Consider the following 20,169-nt stretch of genomic DNA (forward strand, 5'->3'; position numbering starts at 1 on the left):
TCAGCTGTGCAGGTAGGCATGGGGTCTGGCCCCAACCTAGCAGCTGGGCTTCAGGGTACAGCATGAAGATGCCCAATTAGGCAGTGGCCTTTGGGCAGCTGTGTCTGCAGGTTTGGGGCAGGGAGCATGTTCTGATTGCTTCTTACATGGGAGGGAAAGAAAACATGAGCATTGGCTCTTCTGTTGGCGGTGTCTGTGAACTTCCTTAGAGCTCAGCTGCTCGGTATCTCAGCAGCTGATTTGGAATTATGATTGTACGTTTAGTTTTTAGAAGAAAAAAATTTTTTAAAACAATGTCCATAGGAATCCAAGATTTTCCAAGACCCCAAGAATTTTCAGTATACCTAAGAAAGGATATGCCAACATTTGTTTTGCCTAAAATTGATTGCTTTATTTGCATGAGATCAGGGCCGTGATCTGCTGCTCTTTCGTGTTTTGTCGGCAAAATCTGTCTCTGAAGTGTTTTCAGATGTTCTTTGGTAATAAACCTTCCAGAAGAGCTGCTGGATTTGTCCATTACGTAGGTCTCCAATTAGATTGCTTTTGAGAATTAGATGCTTTTTAAAGCCAGGCTGTGTTGTTACACCCTTGTGACTTTTCTGTTATATTAAACCTTTCCGTGGTTAACTTTTAAAATCTTTGTTTACCCAGATGAAGAGAAAAGGCGACCTGATATTTTCCATGCATTGAAAATGGGTAAGCGCTTTAGAAAATCTTTTTGGATATTTAAGAATACAGGACTACATTCTCCCAACCTAATATTTGTAGTCCTTTGCAGGGCCACCCAGGGTATTTGAGAAAGAAACAGGCATTTTGGTGTTTGGTGTTTGGAAGTTCAGATCCTGGAGGCCAGTATTTATTATGGAGCTCTACATATAGACTCCAGAGGGCCTCCATCCCCACTCCAGCCAAACACTGGCTAGCTATATGCCCCAGCTCTTCCTGCCTCTGAAATGCCTCTCTGTATACCCACTCCAGTCTCTTTGTGACAAAGAGGCATTGAGCCTAAAATTTTCTCTCTTGATATAGACCCTTCCTCTAGGAAGCCTTTCCTGATCCTCACCCCACAGCAAGACCTGAACTCTCCTTCTGTCTTCTTCTGTCTCCTTCATCTGTTCTCTGAAGACACTAACAATACTTCTGTCTTTTAGTAACACTTCTACCCATTCGTGTGCTTGCCTCTGTCCCGCCTAGACTGAGGTATTTGAGAGTCGGGGCTATCTCTGACCCCCTCTTAGTATCCCCTACGATGCCCAGCAGCCCACTGCAGAGGCAGGGCCGGCAAGTGTTTGTTACATGAACCACAGGATAAATCAGCCTATGGTCCCAGGCCCACAGATCACCCAGACTCTTGCTTGTGTTTGCAGGAAACTTCCAGCTGGTCAAAGAGATTGCCGATGAAGACCCCAGCCACGTGAACTTGGTCAATGGGGACGGGGCGACGCCCCTGATGCTAGCAGCTGTTACGGGGCAGCTGGCTCTGGTGCAGCTACTGGTGGAGAGGCACGCGGATGTTGACAAGCAGGACAGCGTGCATGGCTGGACAGCCCTCATGCAGGCGACCTACCATGGGTCAGTGCCAGCTCCACGCCCTCAGCAACAAGGCCAGACATATGTTCTGGCCTGAGATGGGGGTTTCCAATGGGCTCTTCTGGTCCTGAGATGCTGCATACAAACCCCAAGACTGTGACGACATTGAGGCATGCAAAAGAAAAAAAAAAGAAAGGAAAAGAATGAAAGCGGCACAGGCTCATTTTATTTCCACCCTTCTGTGTCCAGATTCCTGTTCTCCCATCACAGAATTTCACCAGTGGCCATGAAAAACCATGCAGCAGGAGCATTTTATGCAGAGAGATAAGGTTCTCTAGGTTGGTTTCAGTTGAACACAATGACTGGTTCATTGGAGTTTTCACACTGAGATATAGTGACCTCCTTAAGTAGCCCCTGTATGAAGTAAACATTGGTGATTCATACCATTGTCGTCTTGTGATGATTGATGGTGAGATGTGTCCTACCCCTCTCCTTTTGAATAAGCTTCAGTGTTTACAGGGTGCTTATGAACCCCTTCTTATGTGATCATCCCAGCAGGGTGGGCTGTCATCCTCCTGGAGGCCTCCTCTTTGGGGTGGGCATCTTGTAGCTGCTAAGTTATCAAACCTCCCAATTAGAGGTTCTTTCCTTACCCTCTTTTAGGTGATCAGATCACTTTCCTGCGTCATCTGAAAGCAGTTTGTTTTCTTCTTCAATGAGCATTGAATTCCAGGATGAAATTTTATTTCAGACACCTTGGTCTGTAGGAGACTTACCCAATGGAGATGTCCTGGTTTAGGGTGGAAGAAGTGGGGTCTCCCATGGGGTCAGTGATTTTTGGGCAGAGCCCTTGGTTTGGTCCCCTTTCCCTTCCCCTTTCCCTTCCCCTTTCCCTTCCCCTTCCCTTCCCCTTCCCTTCCCCTTCCCCTTCCCCTTCCCTTCCCCTTTCCGACAGTATCTCACTTTGTTGCCAGGCCGGAGTGCAGTAGCGTGATCATGGCTCACTACAGCCTTGACCTCCCAGACTCAAGCAATCCTCCTGCCTCAGTCTCTCAAGTAGCTGGGACTACAGGCTTGCACCACCACACCCAGCTAATTTTTAAATTTAAAAATTTTTGGTAGAGACAAGGCCCCCCATGTTGCTCAGGCTGGTCGCGAACTCCTGGGCTCAAGCAATCCTCCCGTCTTTGCTTCCCAAAGTGTTGGAATTATAGGTGTGAGCCACCACATCTAGCCTCAGTTTTCATTTTGTTCCTGGAAGGAACACTTAGACTTTGATTTAAATCATGTTCCTGCTTGACCTGCCCATGTGCTAGGGAATGAGAGAATGAGACTGTTTGCCCTTCCATGCCCTTCTTAAATGCTCAGAGACTGAGCTTTGTAGTTAATGTTGTTGGTTTTGTTGCCCAGGAGCAAAGCCATGCTTTTGCTTTCAGTGAATGTAACTCTAGCATTTTCTTCCCAGGAATAAGGACATTGTCAAATATCTGCTAAACCAAGGGGCTGATGTCACTCTTCGTGCAAAAAATGGATACACAGCCTTTGACCTGGTGATGCTGCTGAATGATCCCGGTGGGTAATTTCAAGAAAAGGGTTGTAAATCTACCCAGCGTTTCTCGGGCTGGGAGTCAAGACAACCACCTCCTCTGTGACTTGTGTTTTATACACTTGCTTATTTGTGGGGGAAAGTCATTCTGAAGTGTCGGGAGCTTACCACATGATCCTTAGGCAAGTCCCTTCCCTCCCCAGTGGAGCACTGGACTTGGACCAGGTGACCCTGGGGGCTTCTTCCAGCACCAACCTCCTAGGAGTCTCCAGAGAGGGAAGGAAAATAAGACGTGTCTGACTGTCTGACTTCGCAGTCCACACACACCCTAGAATGGCATCTGTGCTTCACGGCCAGAAATCCTGAGTCACTCAGGCGGAAACATAAAGGCCCCTTTGATAAGCAGAATGGGAGATAGAGCAATGGCCCCCTCAGCTTAATTGTGTAGGTAGAGGCTGCAGGGTCAAGGGTCCTGTGCTGGGAATGTCGCCATTAGTTCCACCCCTCTTGGTCCTCGGCTGGTACCTGCTACTCCCCTTTGACCTTCCCCTGCTGTGACAGGCCCTCATTTGGGACCTGGGCTTCCAGTTAGCCAGCTCAAGGGGAAAGGCCTCTGATCTGTCATCTTATTACCCTGGAGTTGCAACCCAGAGAGAGAGAAGCTCTGAGGCCGTTCTGACCCGCTAGGCTTGAACCCTGTGCTGGGATTCTAGCTGTTGGCTGTGGGGAGAGAAGACTTTGACGTCTATAGTTACAAGTCACCTGCTGGCCCTCTTAACTAGAGAGGAAGCCAGCGGGTGTGCCCTTCCTCATCACAGCACCACCACCCTTGCTACCCCTTCCCTGCTGCAGGCCCCTGCACTTCACAGATGCACACTTGGTTCTGTTTGACCCTCGAAGAGGTCTGAGAGGGGAAGCAGAGGTTCATATCCTCTTGAAGAGATGAGGTCGCCAAGACTCGGGAAGTGATCTGTCCCAGCCAGAGAGTTGGAGTCCTGTGCCCCAAGTCTAGTGATCCTACTCCACCTAATTGGAGACCTTCTTCACGTGCCAAGACTTGGTTATTTGGAATCAGTCCCCAGCCACTCTCGCTGGATCTCATACACACTTTTTCTGACAAACTTGTCTTTTCAGTGTTCCTCTTCTCCCTAGCCTCCACTGCCATTTATTCCCTTTCCCAAATAAAACAGTCTATTCCTAGGAATATTTTTCCTAGTGGGTTTTTTAATAAGGTGTTTACACAAAACTTTTGAAAAAACTCATGCCTATTATTGAGTACTTGGAGAGAAAAAAGAAATAGCCCTGCGTGGATGGCGCATGCCCATAATCCCAGCACTTTGGGAGGCTGAGTTGGGTGGATCACTTGAGGCCAGGAGTTCGAGACCAGCCTGGCCAACATGGCGAAACCCCATCTCTACTAAAAGTACAAAAATCAGCCAGGCATGTTGGCGGGCCCTGTAGCCCCAGCTACATGGGAGGCTGAGGCAAAGAATCGCTTGAACCTAGGAGGTGGAGGTTGCAGTGAGCCAAGATTGTGCCACTGCACTCCAGCCTGGGTGACAGAGCAAGACTCTTGTCTCAAAAAAAAAAAAAAAAAAGAAATAGTCATCAAGAAAAAGCATTGTTAATAGTTTGGAGTAGTTTCTTCTCAATCTTTTTTTGCAATGCTTTTTTTATATAACTGAGTTGGGTTCATAATAACTTCGTAATACTTAATATTTTTAAGGCACTTGTATTGCTCTAAAGGAATTCCCATGAATCGTCAAGATACCTTTGTGTGGTGGGTATTAATGTCGCTGACTTGTCTGTACAGAGAGGCTTTGTAATTTACTTGCAGTTACATAGCCAGGGAGGGACAGAGGCAGAATCTGAGCCTCTGCAGCCTGTCTGTGAAGCCTGCGCTTTTAAACACACTGTCCGCCCTGTGTTCCTCACGAGAGAGGACTTCCGGTTTTTCTTTCTGGTTAAGTAGGTTAAGCCCTGCTGGCTTTGTTTGCCACCTTTTCAAGATCAGATGGAGAGGCAGGTGCCTTGATTCTGGAATTACACAGGCCCTGGAGCTCCAGGGCTGAGTTCTAAGTCTGATAGAGGTCATCTTGAGTCTTCTCCTCATAGCCCAACAGACATATTTGCAGGTAAAATGCTGCCTTTTGTGTCCATAGACACGGAACTTGTTCGACTGCTGGCATCTGTGTGCATGCAGGTGAATAAAGACAAAGGCCGTCCGAGCCACCAGCCACCCCTGCCCCACTCGAAGGTGCGACAGCCCTGGAGCATCCCAGTGCTGCCCGATGACAAGGGTGGGCTGAAGGTTTGTCTTTTCCTGTCTTAAAGGGGCTTAGGGGGCCAGGGAGATGGGAGCTGGCAGGGAGCCTGCTGCCTCCTATGCACCCAGGCTGGTTTTTGCTGGGGAGTCCCAGCAGGGGTGGCAGGTGAGCTGGCATTGAGCAATAGGAAACGAGGGGGACCAGGAAAAACTGGGGTGACTGTGACCATATTGTGGCAACAGTGGCTGCTTTGTAAGAATGTGGGTCCACGCCTGTAATCCCAGCTACTCCAGAGGCTCAGACAGGAGAAATGCTTGAGCCTGGGAGGCGGTGGTTGCAGTGAGCCGAGGTCACGTCACTGCACTCCAGCCTGTGCAACAGAGCAAGAACTTGTCTCAAAAAGGACTGTGGGTCTATATTACTAGACCTCTTTTTTTTTTTTTTTAAGGAAAAAATGGAAATCCAGATTTTGATATGGAATCTTACTTTATAAGTAAGTATAGGGAATTTTAGAAAATTCTGCATGATTTAGTACTGAGCTGGCCAAAGCAAGCACTTCTCTTCCCAAGGAATCCATTTGCAGCCTCTGCTTTACTGTGCAGGATATTTGCTGATGGTGCCACTCTGGGGTCTCCCTGCAGTCCACAGGCCCTGCCAGCTTCCTGGAAACACCAGAAACAAGCTCTAGTGGCTGCTTGTAACTGCAAGCTGAGACTTCCTCTTTGGATTTCTCATCTTCCACATCCTGCTCTACTTGTTTGAAATCAAACTTACTTTATGCCTGAGAAAATAAAACAACACACTGGTTTTGTCTGCCCACCTCCCCACTCTACATGGAGTGGCAGTGCCTTCTGAGGGCTGCAGACTGGGCGCTGGCTCAAGCTCTGCATCCTTCCTGACTGGTGTTCTCATAGCTCCCTTCGTTCCTGCTCTTACTGCCATTTCCATAGGCTAGTCCCTCACAGACGCCGTTCGTGGCTGTTCGTTAACCTCTGAGTGGTCATGGGTTACAAGTGTTCCTGGGAGGTAGTGCCTGTCCTCTCTAGGCGAGGATCAGCTATAGGAGCAGCTGGCCCAGGCCCTGATATAGAGATCCTGATGCCTCTCATGTTATCACCGGAGCAGGAGGAGGGAGATTATGCAATGATAGATGCTTAGGAATCTGGAGCTGCCTCTGTGTCCATCTGTCCCTGGTTCACTGTAAGACCTCAAGTAAGTCAGCACTCCTGTCTGAGTCTCCATTTCTCATGTGCAATGAGGAGATTGATTAGATGAGGGATGGCAAATAGGATTCACTGCCACCTCCAGGCTATTGGAAATGACTGCCTAAGGTATGGGTCAGGAAAGATTTAGTGAGTAACCATGGCTTATTGGGAATGGGTGCTATCGTTGATCACTAATGTCTGTCCAGGCCCCAGGAGAGGGGAGGGCAGGCACCTGTGAATGTAGTCAGTATCTCTGGGCTGGGCGGGTCCTGCGCCTACTCTCCTTGCCCTTCCTGGAGCATGACTTCTGCTCTACGTTCCTTTGGCAGTCCTGGTGGAACCGAATGTCCAATCGGTTCCGAAAGCTCAAACTGATGCAGACATTGCCCCGCGGGCTGTCCAGCAACCAGCCTTTGCCTTTCTCTGACGAGCCTGAGCCAGCTCTGGATTCCACAATGAGAGCTGCCCCCCAGGACAAGACAAGCCGCTCTGCACTCCCTGATGCAGCCCCTGTGACCAAAGACAATGGTGAGAAAAGCCTGCCCATGCAGTAGAATTTTTGGAATGGTCTGAGCCTGCACCCTCTGCCCTTCATCCTACCTCCTGGGCTGCTGTCAGGGGTGAGGTGATGTTGGAATGTGACACTGGAGCACAGAGGCTGTTCTGGTAGAAAAGAGACTTAGGCAGGGACACAACCACCAGGAGTGTGATAGAATGAGAAGGTGCTGGCCAGTGGCAAGAGTCCCAGGTTCCTGTCCCACACTCCCTGCTGAGGGATGACAGGGAGTCATCCTCTCTCGCCTTTGGTAGGTGGTTTTCCCCACCTATAAAATGTGATTGGTCTATGATATTGAAAGCATCTTGAGATAAAATGAGTTACTGGGAGGATGTGAGTAGTGAGCTCCCCATCACTCAAGGTATTCAACAGCTTGGATAACTTTGTCAGTTTGCTGAAGGAGATTCGCATACTGACTGGAACATAGATAAGATCCCTTCTAACAGTCAGATTCCCCATAACTGGATTAGCTCCTCTGGCACCACTGTCTGAGACAGACTATTGAGCTGGGGGCACCACTCTCTGACCCAGCACGGCAGTGGTTTATGGAAAAGCTGAAAACATGCTCCAGTATACCTTTTAAAAGCCTTCCTTCTATTAAAATATCGAATACCAATTATTATTAAATATTTAAGCACCCAGGAGAGTTGGTTTTCCAGGATGAAGCCAGCCCCAGTCACTCATCCTCATGCTGTGGACACGTGGAGGGGTCATTTCAGGAAATTTCCATTTGTCTCTCAGGTCCTGGGAGCACAAGAGGAGAGAAGGAAGACGCGTTATTGACAACTATGGTGAGTGTGGGGCTTTTCTAAAAGCATTTTAGGTCTCTGGCAATCATCAGTTGATTGATTTACAAGGAGGGATATGGGCATTTGTCTTGTCTTTGTGGTGGTCACAGATAGGGTTGGTGATCAGAATGTGTAACAATAGGCTTAGCTCTGGCACTGAGGAGTCAGAACAGATGCCACCTCTAAGCTGGAGAGGGCTGTGCTGGTGATCAGCCGCTGGGTGTCAGCCCTAGCCCTGTTCTCAGGGAGGCAGGGGATTGAGGGTAGGAATTGATGGGCAGCATGAGAAATGAAGACTCACCATTTGGGCTGTGGAGAACCGGGGAGAGAGGAGTCAAAGAGGAGTGTATGTTTCCGGCTGGGGAGGCCTCAGTTTCCTCATCTGTAAATTAGAGATGTATTAGGATTAGGGTCAACTGTGAGTAACAGAAAGTCCCCAAATAACAGTGGTGTAAATAAGATAGCAGCCTACTTCATTCAAGTAAGCAAAGTTCAGAACTAGTATATAACTCCTGGGAGTTAGGGACTTGAGTCCTTTTTGCCTGTTGGTCCCCCATGTGTGGTTTCTATTTCTAAGGTCACCTCTTGGTTCAAGATGGCTGCCAGAGCTCTGGCCATCACGGCCTCATTCCAGCCAGCAGGAGAGAGGAGGGGAAAAGAGGTAGCCATGGGCACATGCCAGCTGTCTTTAAAGAAGTTTCTTGGGGCCATGAGCAGTGGCTCACGCCTGTAATCCCAGCACTTTGGGAGGCAGAGGCGGGTGGATCACCTGAGGTCAGGAGTTTGAGACCAGCCTGGCCAACATGGTGTATTTTTAGTCTCTACTAAAAATACAAAAATTAGCTGGGCGTGGTGGCAGGCGCCTGTAATACCAGATACTCAGGAGGCTGAGGTAGGAGAATTGGTTGAACCTGGGAGGCAGATGTTGCAGTGAGCCAAGCTCGTGCCATTGCCTGGCTGACAGAGCAAGATTCTTTTTTTTTTTTTTTTTTTTTTTTTGAGACGGAGTCTCGCTCTGTCGCCCAGGCTGGAGTGCAGTGGCCGGATCTCGGCTCACTGCAAGCTCCGCCTCCCGGGTTTACGCCATTCTCTCGCCTCAGCCTCCCGAGTAGCTGGGACTACAGGCGCCCGCCATCTCGCCCGGCTAATTTTTTGTATTTTTTTAGTAGAGACGGGGTTTCACCGTGTTAGCCAGGATGGTCTCGATCTCCTGACCTCGTGATCCGCCCGTCTCGGCCTCCCAAAGTGCTGGGATTACAGGCTTGAGCCACCGCGCCCGGCCCAGAGCAAGATTCTTAAAAAAAAAAAAAAGATTTCTTGGAAACGACTCTACTTAAATCACAGCAGGGAAGCTGGGAAATGAAGTCTTTGTTCCAAGTGGTCCTGTGCCCATCTAAATAAACATCAGGTGTGTCATTTCCAAGACGTGAAAAATAGATACTGGGGGACAGTTTGCAGTCTCTGACTTTGGGGATTCCTCATGGTTATGGTTTTTAAATAAGATCACTCCCAGGAAGTTCTTAGCCTAGTGTCTGGCCCAGAATAAGCTCCGTGGTGTGAACTTGGATGTGTTACCTCCCCTCTCTTGAGTTTCACATTCCTTTCCTCTGATATGGGAGCTTAATGATTAAAGTTGGACTTGAGTCCCTTTAGTGTTAAGACCCTAATACTAGCCGGCAGAGGGCAGTATTGCAGAGGACAAGGGAGCAGGGGGTGCTCCCAGAAAGGCATCAGCAGCGTCAGGAACTGCAGAGCCCAGCGAGGAGTCCTGACCCAATCTGCCCACGGCTCCCTGCCACCCCAACAGGTGTAAATTGATGGTTCTAACACTGACTGTGGGAGCTTGTGCTGCCTTACATTTGATCATGTTATTAAATAGCAATAATTATTTTTGGTGGGAAGACAGAAATACTATTTCACAAATTTTAGAAGAAGCAGTAAAACATAAAGAAGGAAAATAAATTCACCCCGATCACACACCCAGCTGTAACCGTGGTTGGCATTTTTATGGTATATGTCTTTTGAGTATTTTTTGTAAGCAGTTTTTTAGCATATATAAATGTGATGTTATATGTAATAAGAGCAAATACCATAGCTCTTACTAAGTACCAGCTACTATTCACCGCACTTTACATATATTAGCTCATTTAATATTCGTGAGGTTGGCACTGTTAATATCTTTCCCATATTGTGTTGAATCCAATTTATTTGTGATTTGTATGTTGTGACCATCTTTTCCATGTCATCAAACACTGTGTAGCCACATCATATTTAATGGCTACGTTAGAACATTCCAGGGTAGGAACGTGTCTCTTTATCTAAGACTGAACTGTCAGACTCTGGGATTTCTAGTTTTTTGTTATTTTAACAGCTCAGATGAATGTCCCTATACCTTCATTTCCCCCACTTGCCTGATATTTGCTCAGGATGAATACCCAGACATGGAATTCCTGGGTCAAAGGTTGTGAATGTCATTGGCTTCCAGAAAGATAGCAACAATTTGGACTGTTACCCCAGGGAGGGAAAAGACCCTTTTGTGGTGGTGGGTTTGTCGCTGTGAGTGTCCAACTCAACCCTGTTTGCTGGATGAGCTTGTTGTGGTCTAGAGGGAAAGAGGGGACAGCACTTGTTTACAGACTTTCAGAAAAGCAGGACAGAGCCAGCCTGGGAACCCAGGAGGTGTACTCCTTCCCCGACCCCTCATGCCCTGTAGAGGGCGCCAGTGTGCCTGCCCGCCCATAATGGGTGGGGTGGCCCGGCTGCTTCGCTGATGGGCATGTGCAGCCGTCAGTGTGGAGATGCCCGCCTTGCTGTGCTCCTGAGGCAGGTTTAGCTGTGGGATTCCCGTTGCTGCAAAGCACCATCTGGGAAAAAGTTCACTGTTTTTTCTTAATTAAGGTGAGCGTGGTCTGTGAACACTTTCCTTGATGATCTAACAGTCATTACTGTGTAGAGTTTATACTGACCCCCAAATCACATTTTCAAAATTTAAAATTAAATTACAATGAAATGTCAGCAGCAGGAGGCGTGGCTGGAGAAAGCTGGTGTGTGGGGGACTGGGGAAGAGAGTGGCTGGTGCTGGGCCCTAGCCCTTATCCCCTCCCCATTCCTCCTTCACCCCCAACGGCTGCTCAGGCTGGTCTCCTCGCAGCACTGCACCCATGTCCTGCTCCTCTAGGCTCCAGGCCTTTCCGTATTCTGGCCCCTCACTAAGTCTGGAATGCCCCTTCTGGTCCTCACTGGCCCAGCTTAAACTGTCATTCAGGCTCAACTCAGTCCCCACAAAGGCGCCCTCACTGCATTGCAGTGGCACCCTTCCTCTGTGTTCTCCCAGTTCCCCTGCGTCCCCCATAGCACACCAACATCATCTGCTTCTCCTTGGCGCTCTGTCTCCTCTGCCCCATTCTGATCTTGCTGCTGTGGGGAGAGATCCAGGAGAAGCCTGGCGTTGGCACAGAGCAGACATGGGTGTTGTGCGGTTACTGGGAGGAGGGCTGCAGATGCCACATAGCTCCCGGCTTAGGTGGAGGGGCGGATGGTGGTGCCATGCCCCAAGAAGCAGGAAAAACATGGAGTCTTTCCCAGCGAGTTGGGAGCCCTCCTGGGGGCTTATCTAATCCTCAGCCTGTCTTTTTCAGCTTCGAAACGGAGCTCCCCTCACCAGACTCCCGAGTGACAAGCTGAAAGCAGTCATCCCCCCATTCCTACCTCCTTCCAGTTTTGAGCTGTGGAGCTCTGATCGGTCCCGGACGCGTCACAACGGGAAGGCAGACCCCATGAAGACCGTGCTGCCCCAGAGATCCAGCAGGGGCCACCCTGTGGGTGGCGGGGGCACAGACACCGTAAGTTGTCTTCTGACACACTTTTACACATCACTCACTGCTCGCTGAAATCATGGTGTGTTCCAGGCAGAGGGACCTCAAACCGACGAATCCAGAAGGGTTCCAACTTTTTTTTTGCTTTTGAATGGATGATATCCTTTTGTCTAATGAAGCCCTACAGAGCAACTCAATATGGAAAACAGATTAAAATGTTGAGGTAGCAGGGAACATCTGTCCCCTTACTGGAACCCTAGAGCTCCAAGGAGCACAGTTAGAAGACCTAATGTATCTAATCCAACCTTCCTTTTAGTAGATGAGGAAACTGGGACCCAGGGAGTGGGAGTAATAGCTGAAGATCACCAGCCAAGTGCGGGTGAACCACGATCAAGAGCAAACACTCAGTGGCAACTGTGTGTGCTACTGGTGTTTTCTTGTGCCCAAGAGTGTGACTTCTATCCTTTTGACTGTAGTGGTTTCTAACTTGGTGGCTCTTGGTCTGTTTCTGAAATTGACAGCCCTGTCAATGTGGAAGGTATCTCTGTATATAGCCTGTATCTAGATGGTAGATGCAGCAAACGGGCAAGACAAAGGGATTCAGGACTGACCCTGTCGCTGTGTGCTGGGTGATTGGAGAAACTTATGGCCTCTGTCTCTATAAGATGGGGCTGACCCCAGCACTCACTGCTGCCTCCTAGGGCTATGGTAGTATCAGATCACCAGCAGGAGACCAAGACCCTGGCGCCTGGAGATGCTCTCAAAACAGGCAGGACAGGTTTGCGTTTAGTCCCCTATTCTGGATCAGGTAGGAACATGGGGGAGTTGTAGAACCCATCCCTGAGACCTCTTCTATGGCTGTGTTTCCTTGATAATTTAACCTTAGAGGGACAGAACATTAACTTGACTTGCTTCATTTGCTCAGTGAACATTCACTGAATCCCACTGCCATGTAGCCCAGTCAGCCCCATTCTGCCCTAGAAGAGGCGGTGGTCTGGGTGGCAAAGACGTAGGCACAGAACATGAGGCGGGGAGCAGTGTTAGGAGTGTGCGAGCACCAGAGAGGTGGCTGTGTGTGGTAGGACACTCAGGAGGCCTCCAGGAAGAGGCAACAGCTGAGCTGGGATTTGCAAGCTGTGGAAGAGTTCTCTCCCCAGTGGAGTGCAGGCAGCAGCGTCCTAGGTAGAGGGAGAGAGAACATGAGCTATAGCCTTTGTAAGTGTGTTCTGTTTTGCTTACTCAGCAGATGGGCCTCATTCTGGGCCCTGGGGATCTTGTCACTGTCCCTCCCTTAGGAGTGCCCACAGTGTGGGGCCAGGGCCCTGGGATCTGTCACTGTCTCTCCCTTAGGAGTGCCCACAGTAGAGGACCTACAAGAAGACCTTTGTTTTGGTGTCCTATGGCTGCTGTAACAAGTCACCTCAAACTGCATGGCTTAAAACAACAGAAATGTATTCTCTCACGGTCCTGGAGGCAGAAACTCTGAAATCAAGGTGTCAGCAGGGCCCCGCTCCCTCCGGAGGCTCCAGGGAGATCCATTCTTTCCTCTGACAGCTTCTCTTGACTCTAGGCTTCACTTGGCTTGTGGCTGCGTCACTCCAGTCTCAGCCTCCATGGTCACATTGCTTGCTCGTTTGTCAAAATTCCCTCTGCCTTTTCTCTTACGAAGATACATGTGATTGCATTTAGAGCCCACCTGCAAATTCCAGGATAAGCTCCTCCTCTCAAAATTCTTGACTTGAGCACATCTTAGGTAAGCACATATAAGCTCATCCTCAGTCTCGTGCCTCATAAGGTAACAGTCAAAGATTCTGGTAATTAGGACACTGTGTATCTTTTTGGGGGTGGCGATTCAGCCCACTCCAACTTTAATCATATCTACTGAGTGCCTTCTTTGTGCCGAGGCCAGAGCTGGGTACCAGGCGTACAGCAGAGAACCAAGTCCCCATGGAGCTAACAGTCCACTGGGGCATCAGACACACAGGCAACCGCAGTAAACGTACACTCACAAGCCGTGGTAAGAGTCACAGTGTAAGCGAAGAGGGTGCTGGAAGGGAGCACAGCTATGTGTCGGGGAGCCAGCCCTACACAGGAGCCCATCTTAGACCAGAGCGCACATTACACCGCTTAGGCAGTGAAGGCCTCCGAGACCTGAGACCCAAGGACAGGGAGAAGCCGCTGTGGGAGGAGTGGGTTAAGGATGGGGAGGAGCCACCAGGTCCGTGTAGAACAGGCTGCCTGGGCAAAGGCCCCAAGGCACAAAAAGGATCAGCAGGAAACCCAAAGGAGATTGGTGTGCCCGGAGCAGAGCAAGTGAAGCAGGGGGTGGAGTGAGGTCAGGGTGGAGAGGACCAGGAGCCCTGGCACCAGAGACAATAGGGCCAGGAAAGGCACCATGAGGGATGTGAGGAGGAGAAGACCCATTCCAGGCTGAGGGACCAATAGGGACAGCATCACGGAAGCAGGCTTGGAGTTGGGGAGCTGGTTACTGTGCCAGGCGGTGCTGAGGGGGCTAGATTTTGTCCTGGATGTGCTGAGGCCTCCATGGGTTGTCAGTGAATAACCTGGTCAGGTTTTTTCTTGGAAGGCCCTGGAGTTCAATGAGACTGAAAGCAAGGTGGCTCATGGGAAATGACATCACATGGGTTCACTGAGCTAATGGGCGAGTTGTCAGCACATAGAAGCAAGCTCTATCCCTCAGGGACTCCCCTGCTGGGCCCCGGCAGGGCCATGCTGGGCACAGCGAGCTTTGGTGGGGTGTGCACCACCTGAGCGCAGGAACCCTCACACTGATCTGCACGGCTGGAGGGAGGAGCAGCCTCCCTAAGTGCTGTACGTGCCTTATTCTTGCAGACACCCGTCAGACCTGTTAAATTGCCAAGCCTCTCCAGAAGCCCAGCCTCTCCTGCCAATTCTGGAAACTTCAACCACTCGCCTCATTCATCGGGCGGCTCCAGTGGGGTAGGAGGTGTGAGCCGGCATGGTGGGGAGCTGCTTAACCGCTCAGGTGAGTAGCTGGGCAGGGCCACTCAGGGAGGTGGGATGATCCCTTGGGATTGAGGGTGTGCGCTGCCCGGATATTCAGGCTGCAGACAGTCGCAGAAATGACCACACAAGAGGGACTTTCTCCTTGATGTGGCTAAGAGATTTTTCAGTGAATTCACAATTCACATTTTACACAGTTTCTTGGGGATGCGGGTGGATGGAGATGGAGGAAAATAAAGTCCAGGATGCTCTTTTTTTTTTTCTTGTAAAATTTTACAAGAGATTAAAAGAAATGCGTGGTGTTTTCACAGTGTTTAAAATCCCTGAAGGTTAGACCTTGGGCCTTCTCACTCTGCCCCTTCATTGAACAGATGAGGAAAATGAAGCTCACAGTGGGCAAGAGATTTGCTTAGGGTCACACAGCAAGTTGGTGGCAATTAGGTCTCAAAGCAGAGTGCCCCAAAGTTATGATGGGCTTGCAGCATACTTTCTAGTCCTCCCTAAGGTCATCCGGGATTAACCAAAACCAGCTTTGCAGGAAAGCCACTGTATTAGTCTGTTCTTGTGCTGCTATTAAAGACATACCCAAGACTGGGTAATTTATAAAGGAAAAGGATTAATGGAGTCACAATTCCACATGGCTGAGGAGGCCTCGCAGTCATGGCAGAAGCTGAAAGGCACAACTTACATGGCGGCAGGCAAGAGAGAGCTTGTGCAGGGAAACTCCTTGTTATAAAACCATCAGATCTCATGACACTTATTCACTACCATGGGAACAGCACAGGAGAGACCCACCCCCATGATTCAATTACCTCGATCAGGTCCCTCCCATTACATGTGGGAATTGTGGTAAATACAATTCAAGATGAGATTTGGGTGGGGACACAGCCAAACCGAATCAGCCACCCTGCTTCTAGTGGAAAAAGCTTTAAGACTAGATGAGCCAAGAAACTGAAACAAAGTATAATCTCATCCACTACAGATCATTATCATTTTCATATGTATATGTATATATATCTGGAAAGTGGTTTTGTCTATGAATATTTATAAAAAGGCACAATAATTTATGGAGCACTTAATATTTGTCAAGTTGCATGCCAAGCCCTTTGAATGAATAATCTCCCTCAGTGCCCCAGCAGCCAATGAAGTTACCACCTCTGTTTTACAGATGAGGGATTGGGGCTAAGGGCAGTTAGATAACTCGTCCGGGGTCATATAGCTATTAGTTGGCAGAGCCAGGATCCAAACCCAGGCAGCCTGACTTCAGAGCCTGTTCTTGGAACCACGTGCCTTTCTAAACTATAAACTGCTCTGTAACTTGCTTTTTTCTTTTTCCTCACATTGCTAGATTGTGAGCACCTTTTTACATTGATACATATATGTCTTACAGCACCTTGTTTAATAATCAAACAGTGTTCCATTTGTATGAGGCATCACAGTTCATTTAACCAATTCCCTGTGTTGAACACTGAGGCTGTTCCTAGATTTTTGCTTTTTGTAGGTAATACCTCCCTTCATAATACCTTCATGCCACCATATGCACGTATATGTTCAGTGATTTCTATTATTTAAATTTGCTGGAAGCAGGGTGACTGAGTTCATGAGTATGCCTATTTTTGAGGCTTTTGATATGTTTTGCCCTCTAGAATAGCTCTCTTTAAACATGTGAAATATTTACAGCAGGGCTTGGCACATAGTAAATCCTCTATAAATGTTAGTCATTAGTGTCCCCTCTTGAGTACCTCCCAGCCCTGAGTATTATCACTTTCTTCCTTTGTTTGTTTGTTTTTTGTTTTGTTTTGTTTTGTTTGAGATAGAGTCTCACTCTGTTGCCAGGCTGGAGTGCAATGATGCAATCTTTGCTCACTGCAGCCTCCACCTCCTGGGTTCAAGCGATTCTCCTCCCTCAGCCTCCCGAGTAGCTGGGACTACAGGCGCCCGCCACCTCACCCAGCTAATTTTTTGTATTTTTAGTAGAGATGGGGTTTCACCATGTTGGTCAGGCTGGTCTCGATCTCTTGACCTTGTGATCCGCCCGCCTCAGCCTCCCAAAGTGCTGGGATTACAGGCGTGAGCCACCACACCCGGCACCTTTCTTTTATAATAGTTTGAGATTACCTGTAGATTTGGGGAAGCAGGGTGAGGGAGAATGGCAGTCAGGGTTCAGTCAGGAAGCAGACCACTCTGAGCATTGTGGAATTGGGAATGTATTGACTCAGTCTTGGGAGTAGGTGGCCACATAAAGAGAGAGTGAAAGGGAGACGGACCAATTGCTCACTAGCCCTCCTGAAACCCTGATGCAGCCGGACAAGATGGTCTGTGCAGCTGCTGGCTGGCACTGCAGAGGGACTGCTATGGGTGTCGGGTGCAGGGTGTTGTATCTGTGCCTGGTGGGGGCCGGCACGAGCTGGCCATGGCAGGGGGAAAGCAAGGATGGACTGGGTTTTGCCTGTGCTGCTGCTTCCCACCTCTTATCATCACGCGTTCGCAGCACAGGGCCTGCTGCCTAAACTTCCACCTCCCGGTTCTCCTGCAGAGTTCTCCTGTTGTCAGCCCTGTCCTGGAGCCACATGGGGAAGGGAGTCTGGGAGACTGACTCCAACCCAGTCATCACATGGCAGTCCACCACCCTTGTGTTGGAGTAAGCCCTCTGTGCCCACGGTGTTCACTCCTTTTGTGTTTCCTCAGGTGGCAGCATAGACAATGTCTTGTCCCAAATCGCTGCCCAGAGGAAAAAAGCAGCCGGATTATCGGAGCAGAAACCCAGCCATCGGTCAAGCCCTGTGGGGCTAGCACCAGGGGCCAGCCCGTCAGAGCTTCCAGCCTCCCCTGCAGGCGGCAGCGTTCCCGTTGGCAAGGTGCTTGTTCTGTGCGTCCTCCTCCTGTTACACTCAGATTCTGTCCTAACGTGGCCCACTTGCCGGGGAGCATGGGCAGTGCCTTAGTCGTGGGACAGGACTAAAGACAGGCCCCTTCCAGCCAGCCACTCCTGGGCTTCATGAGAAGGGCTGAATTGGTCCCCCGCACCAGGCATTTACCTCCCCTCACATCTCCAGGTTTGAGGGGCATTGGGCTGCTGCACAGTGGCAGGGTACACACCCACTTCCTGCAGCCCCACAGGTCACCCAGCACATGGCACACTTTTGTTCCTTGATGAGGATGAATGGTTTAAGAGCATGAGTTGAAGAGCAGCCTGCCTGGGTTCAGCTCTCAGCCCCATACCTCAGCATTTAGAACAGGGCCTGGCACAGGGTAAGCCCAGGTCCGTGTTGGCTGTTCCTGTTGACAGTGTTCTTAGTGGTCTTTGTTGTCCTTCAACCTTATTCATCCGTTGTGTACATCCTGGGAGCATCTGCTCTGTGCCTGGCACAGCTAACAGTGAGGACCCAGCTGTGAACTGGGAAATTTGGCGACCACTCTAAGGACACAGGCAGTCACAGCTCAGTGTGACGGGTTGTTGTGAAGCAGCAAGGATGCTGTAGGGGCACAGATGGGTGGCCCTACCCAGGTTTGATGGCATCAGGGCCATCTGGATGGGGAGCTGAAGGATGAGGCTGGAGCCAGGTGAAAGGGGTATGGGTGGGCCAGGGGTATTGGTGCGACTGTTCTGGGGTGCGGGAACAACTTGTGTAGCACTCCAGAGGCTACAGGGAGGAGCTGAAGGAAGGACGTGAGCAGGACAGAGCCGGGACCTTGTCTCCCTGCTTCTGGGCATTGTGCTTCCATTAATGCAGCCAGAGAACAGTCACCACATTGTTAGCGTCTACAGATTATGCAGTAGACAAGAAAACCTAGATGCCTTCCTGGAACGAGAAGTTTTTTAGTGCCTTCAGACTCTGCCTCTGCCTCCTGAACCTCTTCGCCTTGGTTGATATCTGGTGTGAGCCCCCAGAGTGCGGGTTCCTAGTTGTGAATGTGAAGTGGCTCCTCCACCAACTGGCTCCTTACTAGTGCAGCATAGCCCTTTCCTCCTCTGAGGGGACTCTGTCCAGGCATAATCCTACTCTTCATAGTTCTTAGATGTCATAAGCTTCCTTTGGTGAGAAAAGTCTGAACACAGAAAGCCTCCCTCATCCATGGACCTTTGCCCACCAAAGAATCACCTTCAGAGATTTATGCTCCCAGGATGTACATGTACTGTGTGAGAAATAGTCATTTTCTGCCCAGCTACAGTTGGTTACACGACTCTTTTTGTTATTCAAGATCCCTTGTGCAATAGGACCTATATAATTAGATTCCTTTTACAGTGTAGCTCCAGAAAGATTCTTTCTCCCTATACATTCACTTATTTTCCATTTTTTTATCTTCAAAATAATTTGTGTAAAAATCCTATACAATAAGTTCCTTTTATAATTTGGCTGTGGGGAAAAAAGTCTCTACTGATACTTCGATATATTTTATCAGATAGTAAGAATTTTTATAATTATTGTATTTCTTTTTTTTTTTTTTTTTTTTTTTGAGACGGAGTCTCGCTCTGTGGCCCGGGCTGGAGTGCAGTGGCCGGATCTCAGCTCACGGCAAGCTCCGCCTCCCGGGTTCACGCCATTCTCCTGCCTCAGCCTCCCGAGTAGCTGGGACTACAGGCGCCCGCCACCTCGCCCGGCTAGTTTTTTGTATTTTTTAGTAGAGACGGGGTTTCACTGTGTTAGCCAGGATGGTCTTGATCTCCTGACCTCGTGATCCGCCCGCCTCGGCCTCCCAAAGTGCTGGGATTACAGGATAATTATTGTATTTCTTTCTTTGCCTTTGCTACTAGGAAACTCAGCTACTCATGAAGTGCACTGTTTTGAGGCTTTGATACAGTGTTTCTTTGTTGTCTAAAATTTTGTTTATTTTCTGATGGTCTTATTGGATGTGTTATATATTAGCTTCCTTTAATTTTTGTTGGAAATAAACAGACATTTCCAAGTTATAAATTATATTAACCATTATTTATTATATTAACTATTATTTTGATGTATTGATCATACATTATATATAAGTATATTTTGATGAAAGGAGATTGTATCAAAAGATGCATTCAGGAAGCAGTAAACTGGGGAAACCATCCATTTCAACGATCACCTGACATTTGTAACATAATGTTAATAGTATGTTATGATCTTGGGGAGCTGTCTAAAAATTCAGATTTCTGGGCTCCACCCCAGCATACCTGAATGAGACTCTCAGGAGAGAGTCTGGGGAATATTTTTCCTGCCAGAGCGTCTATTGCAGCCAGCCCAGTCCAGGACTCATAGAAACCACAGCCTTAAATCAAAGGACATAGAAGTGGGTTTTCTATCCCAGCAGCAAAATAGAGACATGAAGTGCTTTTTCAAAGATTACCTTAGTAAAAATTAGAAATTAGTATTCAAAATATGAGCTTCCTGAATCTGGTTTTTGTACTTTGCTTAAAATAACTTGCTGTAATGGTGGAATATCCACAGGGCATGGCATCTAGCAGGGCCATGAATCAGTGTGATATGAGCTCCAGGAGA

The 20,169-nt window shown here is 48.9% G+C and overlaps 1 protein-coding gene across 10 annotated transcripts in view; it reads left to right on the forward strand.

The window, feature by feature from the left end:
• Positions 1-20,169, forward strand: part of ANKS6 (ankyrin repeat and sterile alpha motif domain containing 6) — a 66,191-nt gene that overhangs the window by 10,585 nt on the left and 35,437 nt on the right. For all 10 annotated transcript variants that reach the window (XR_004443651.1, XR_004443650.1, XM_033237999.1 and 7 more), the window contains exons 3-11: positions 652-696; positions 1,368-1,572; positions 2,996-3,102; positions 5,239-5,387; positions 6,878-7,076; positions 7,846-7,895; positions 11,531-11,734; positions 14,561-14,714; positions 17,381-17,550. Coding sequence is in view for 8 of the 10 variants with exons in the window: in XM_033237999.1 (XP_033093890.1) it covers positions 652-696; positions 1,368-1,572; positions 2,996-3,102; positions 5,239-5,387; positions 6,878-7,076; positions 7,846-7,895; positions 11,531-11,734; positions 14,561-14,714; positions 17,381-17,550 (1,283 nt within the window). In the remaining 2 variants the exon portion in view is untranslated. The remainder of the gene's footprint in view (positions 1-651; positions 697-1,367; positions 1,573-2,995; positions 3,103-5,238; positions 5,388-6,877; positions 7,077-7,845; positions 7,896-11,530; positions 11,735-14,560; positions 14,715-17,380; positions 17,551-20,169) is intronic.

This window comes from Trachypithecus francoisi, unplaced genomic scaffold (assembly GCF_009764315.1).
Source record: "Trachypithecus francoisi isolate TF-2019V2 unplaced genomic scaffold, Tfra_2.0 Lachesis_group16, whole genome shotgun sequence".
Lineage (NCBI taxonomy): Eukaryota > Metazoa > Chordata > Mammalia > Primates > Cercopithecidae > Trachypithecus > Trachypithecus francoisi.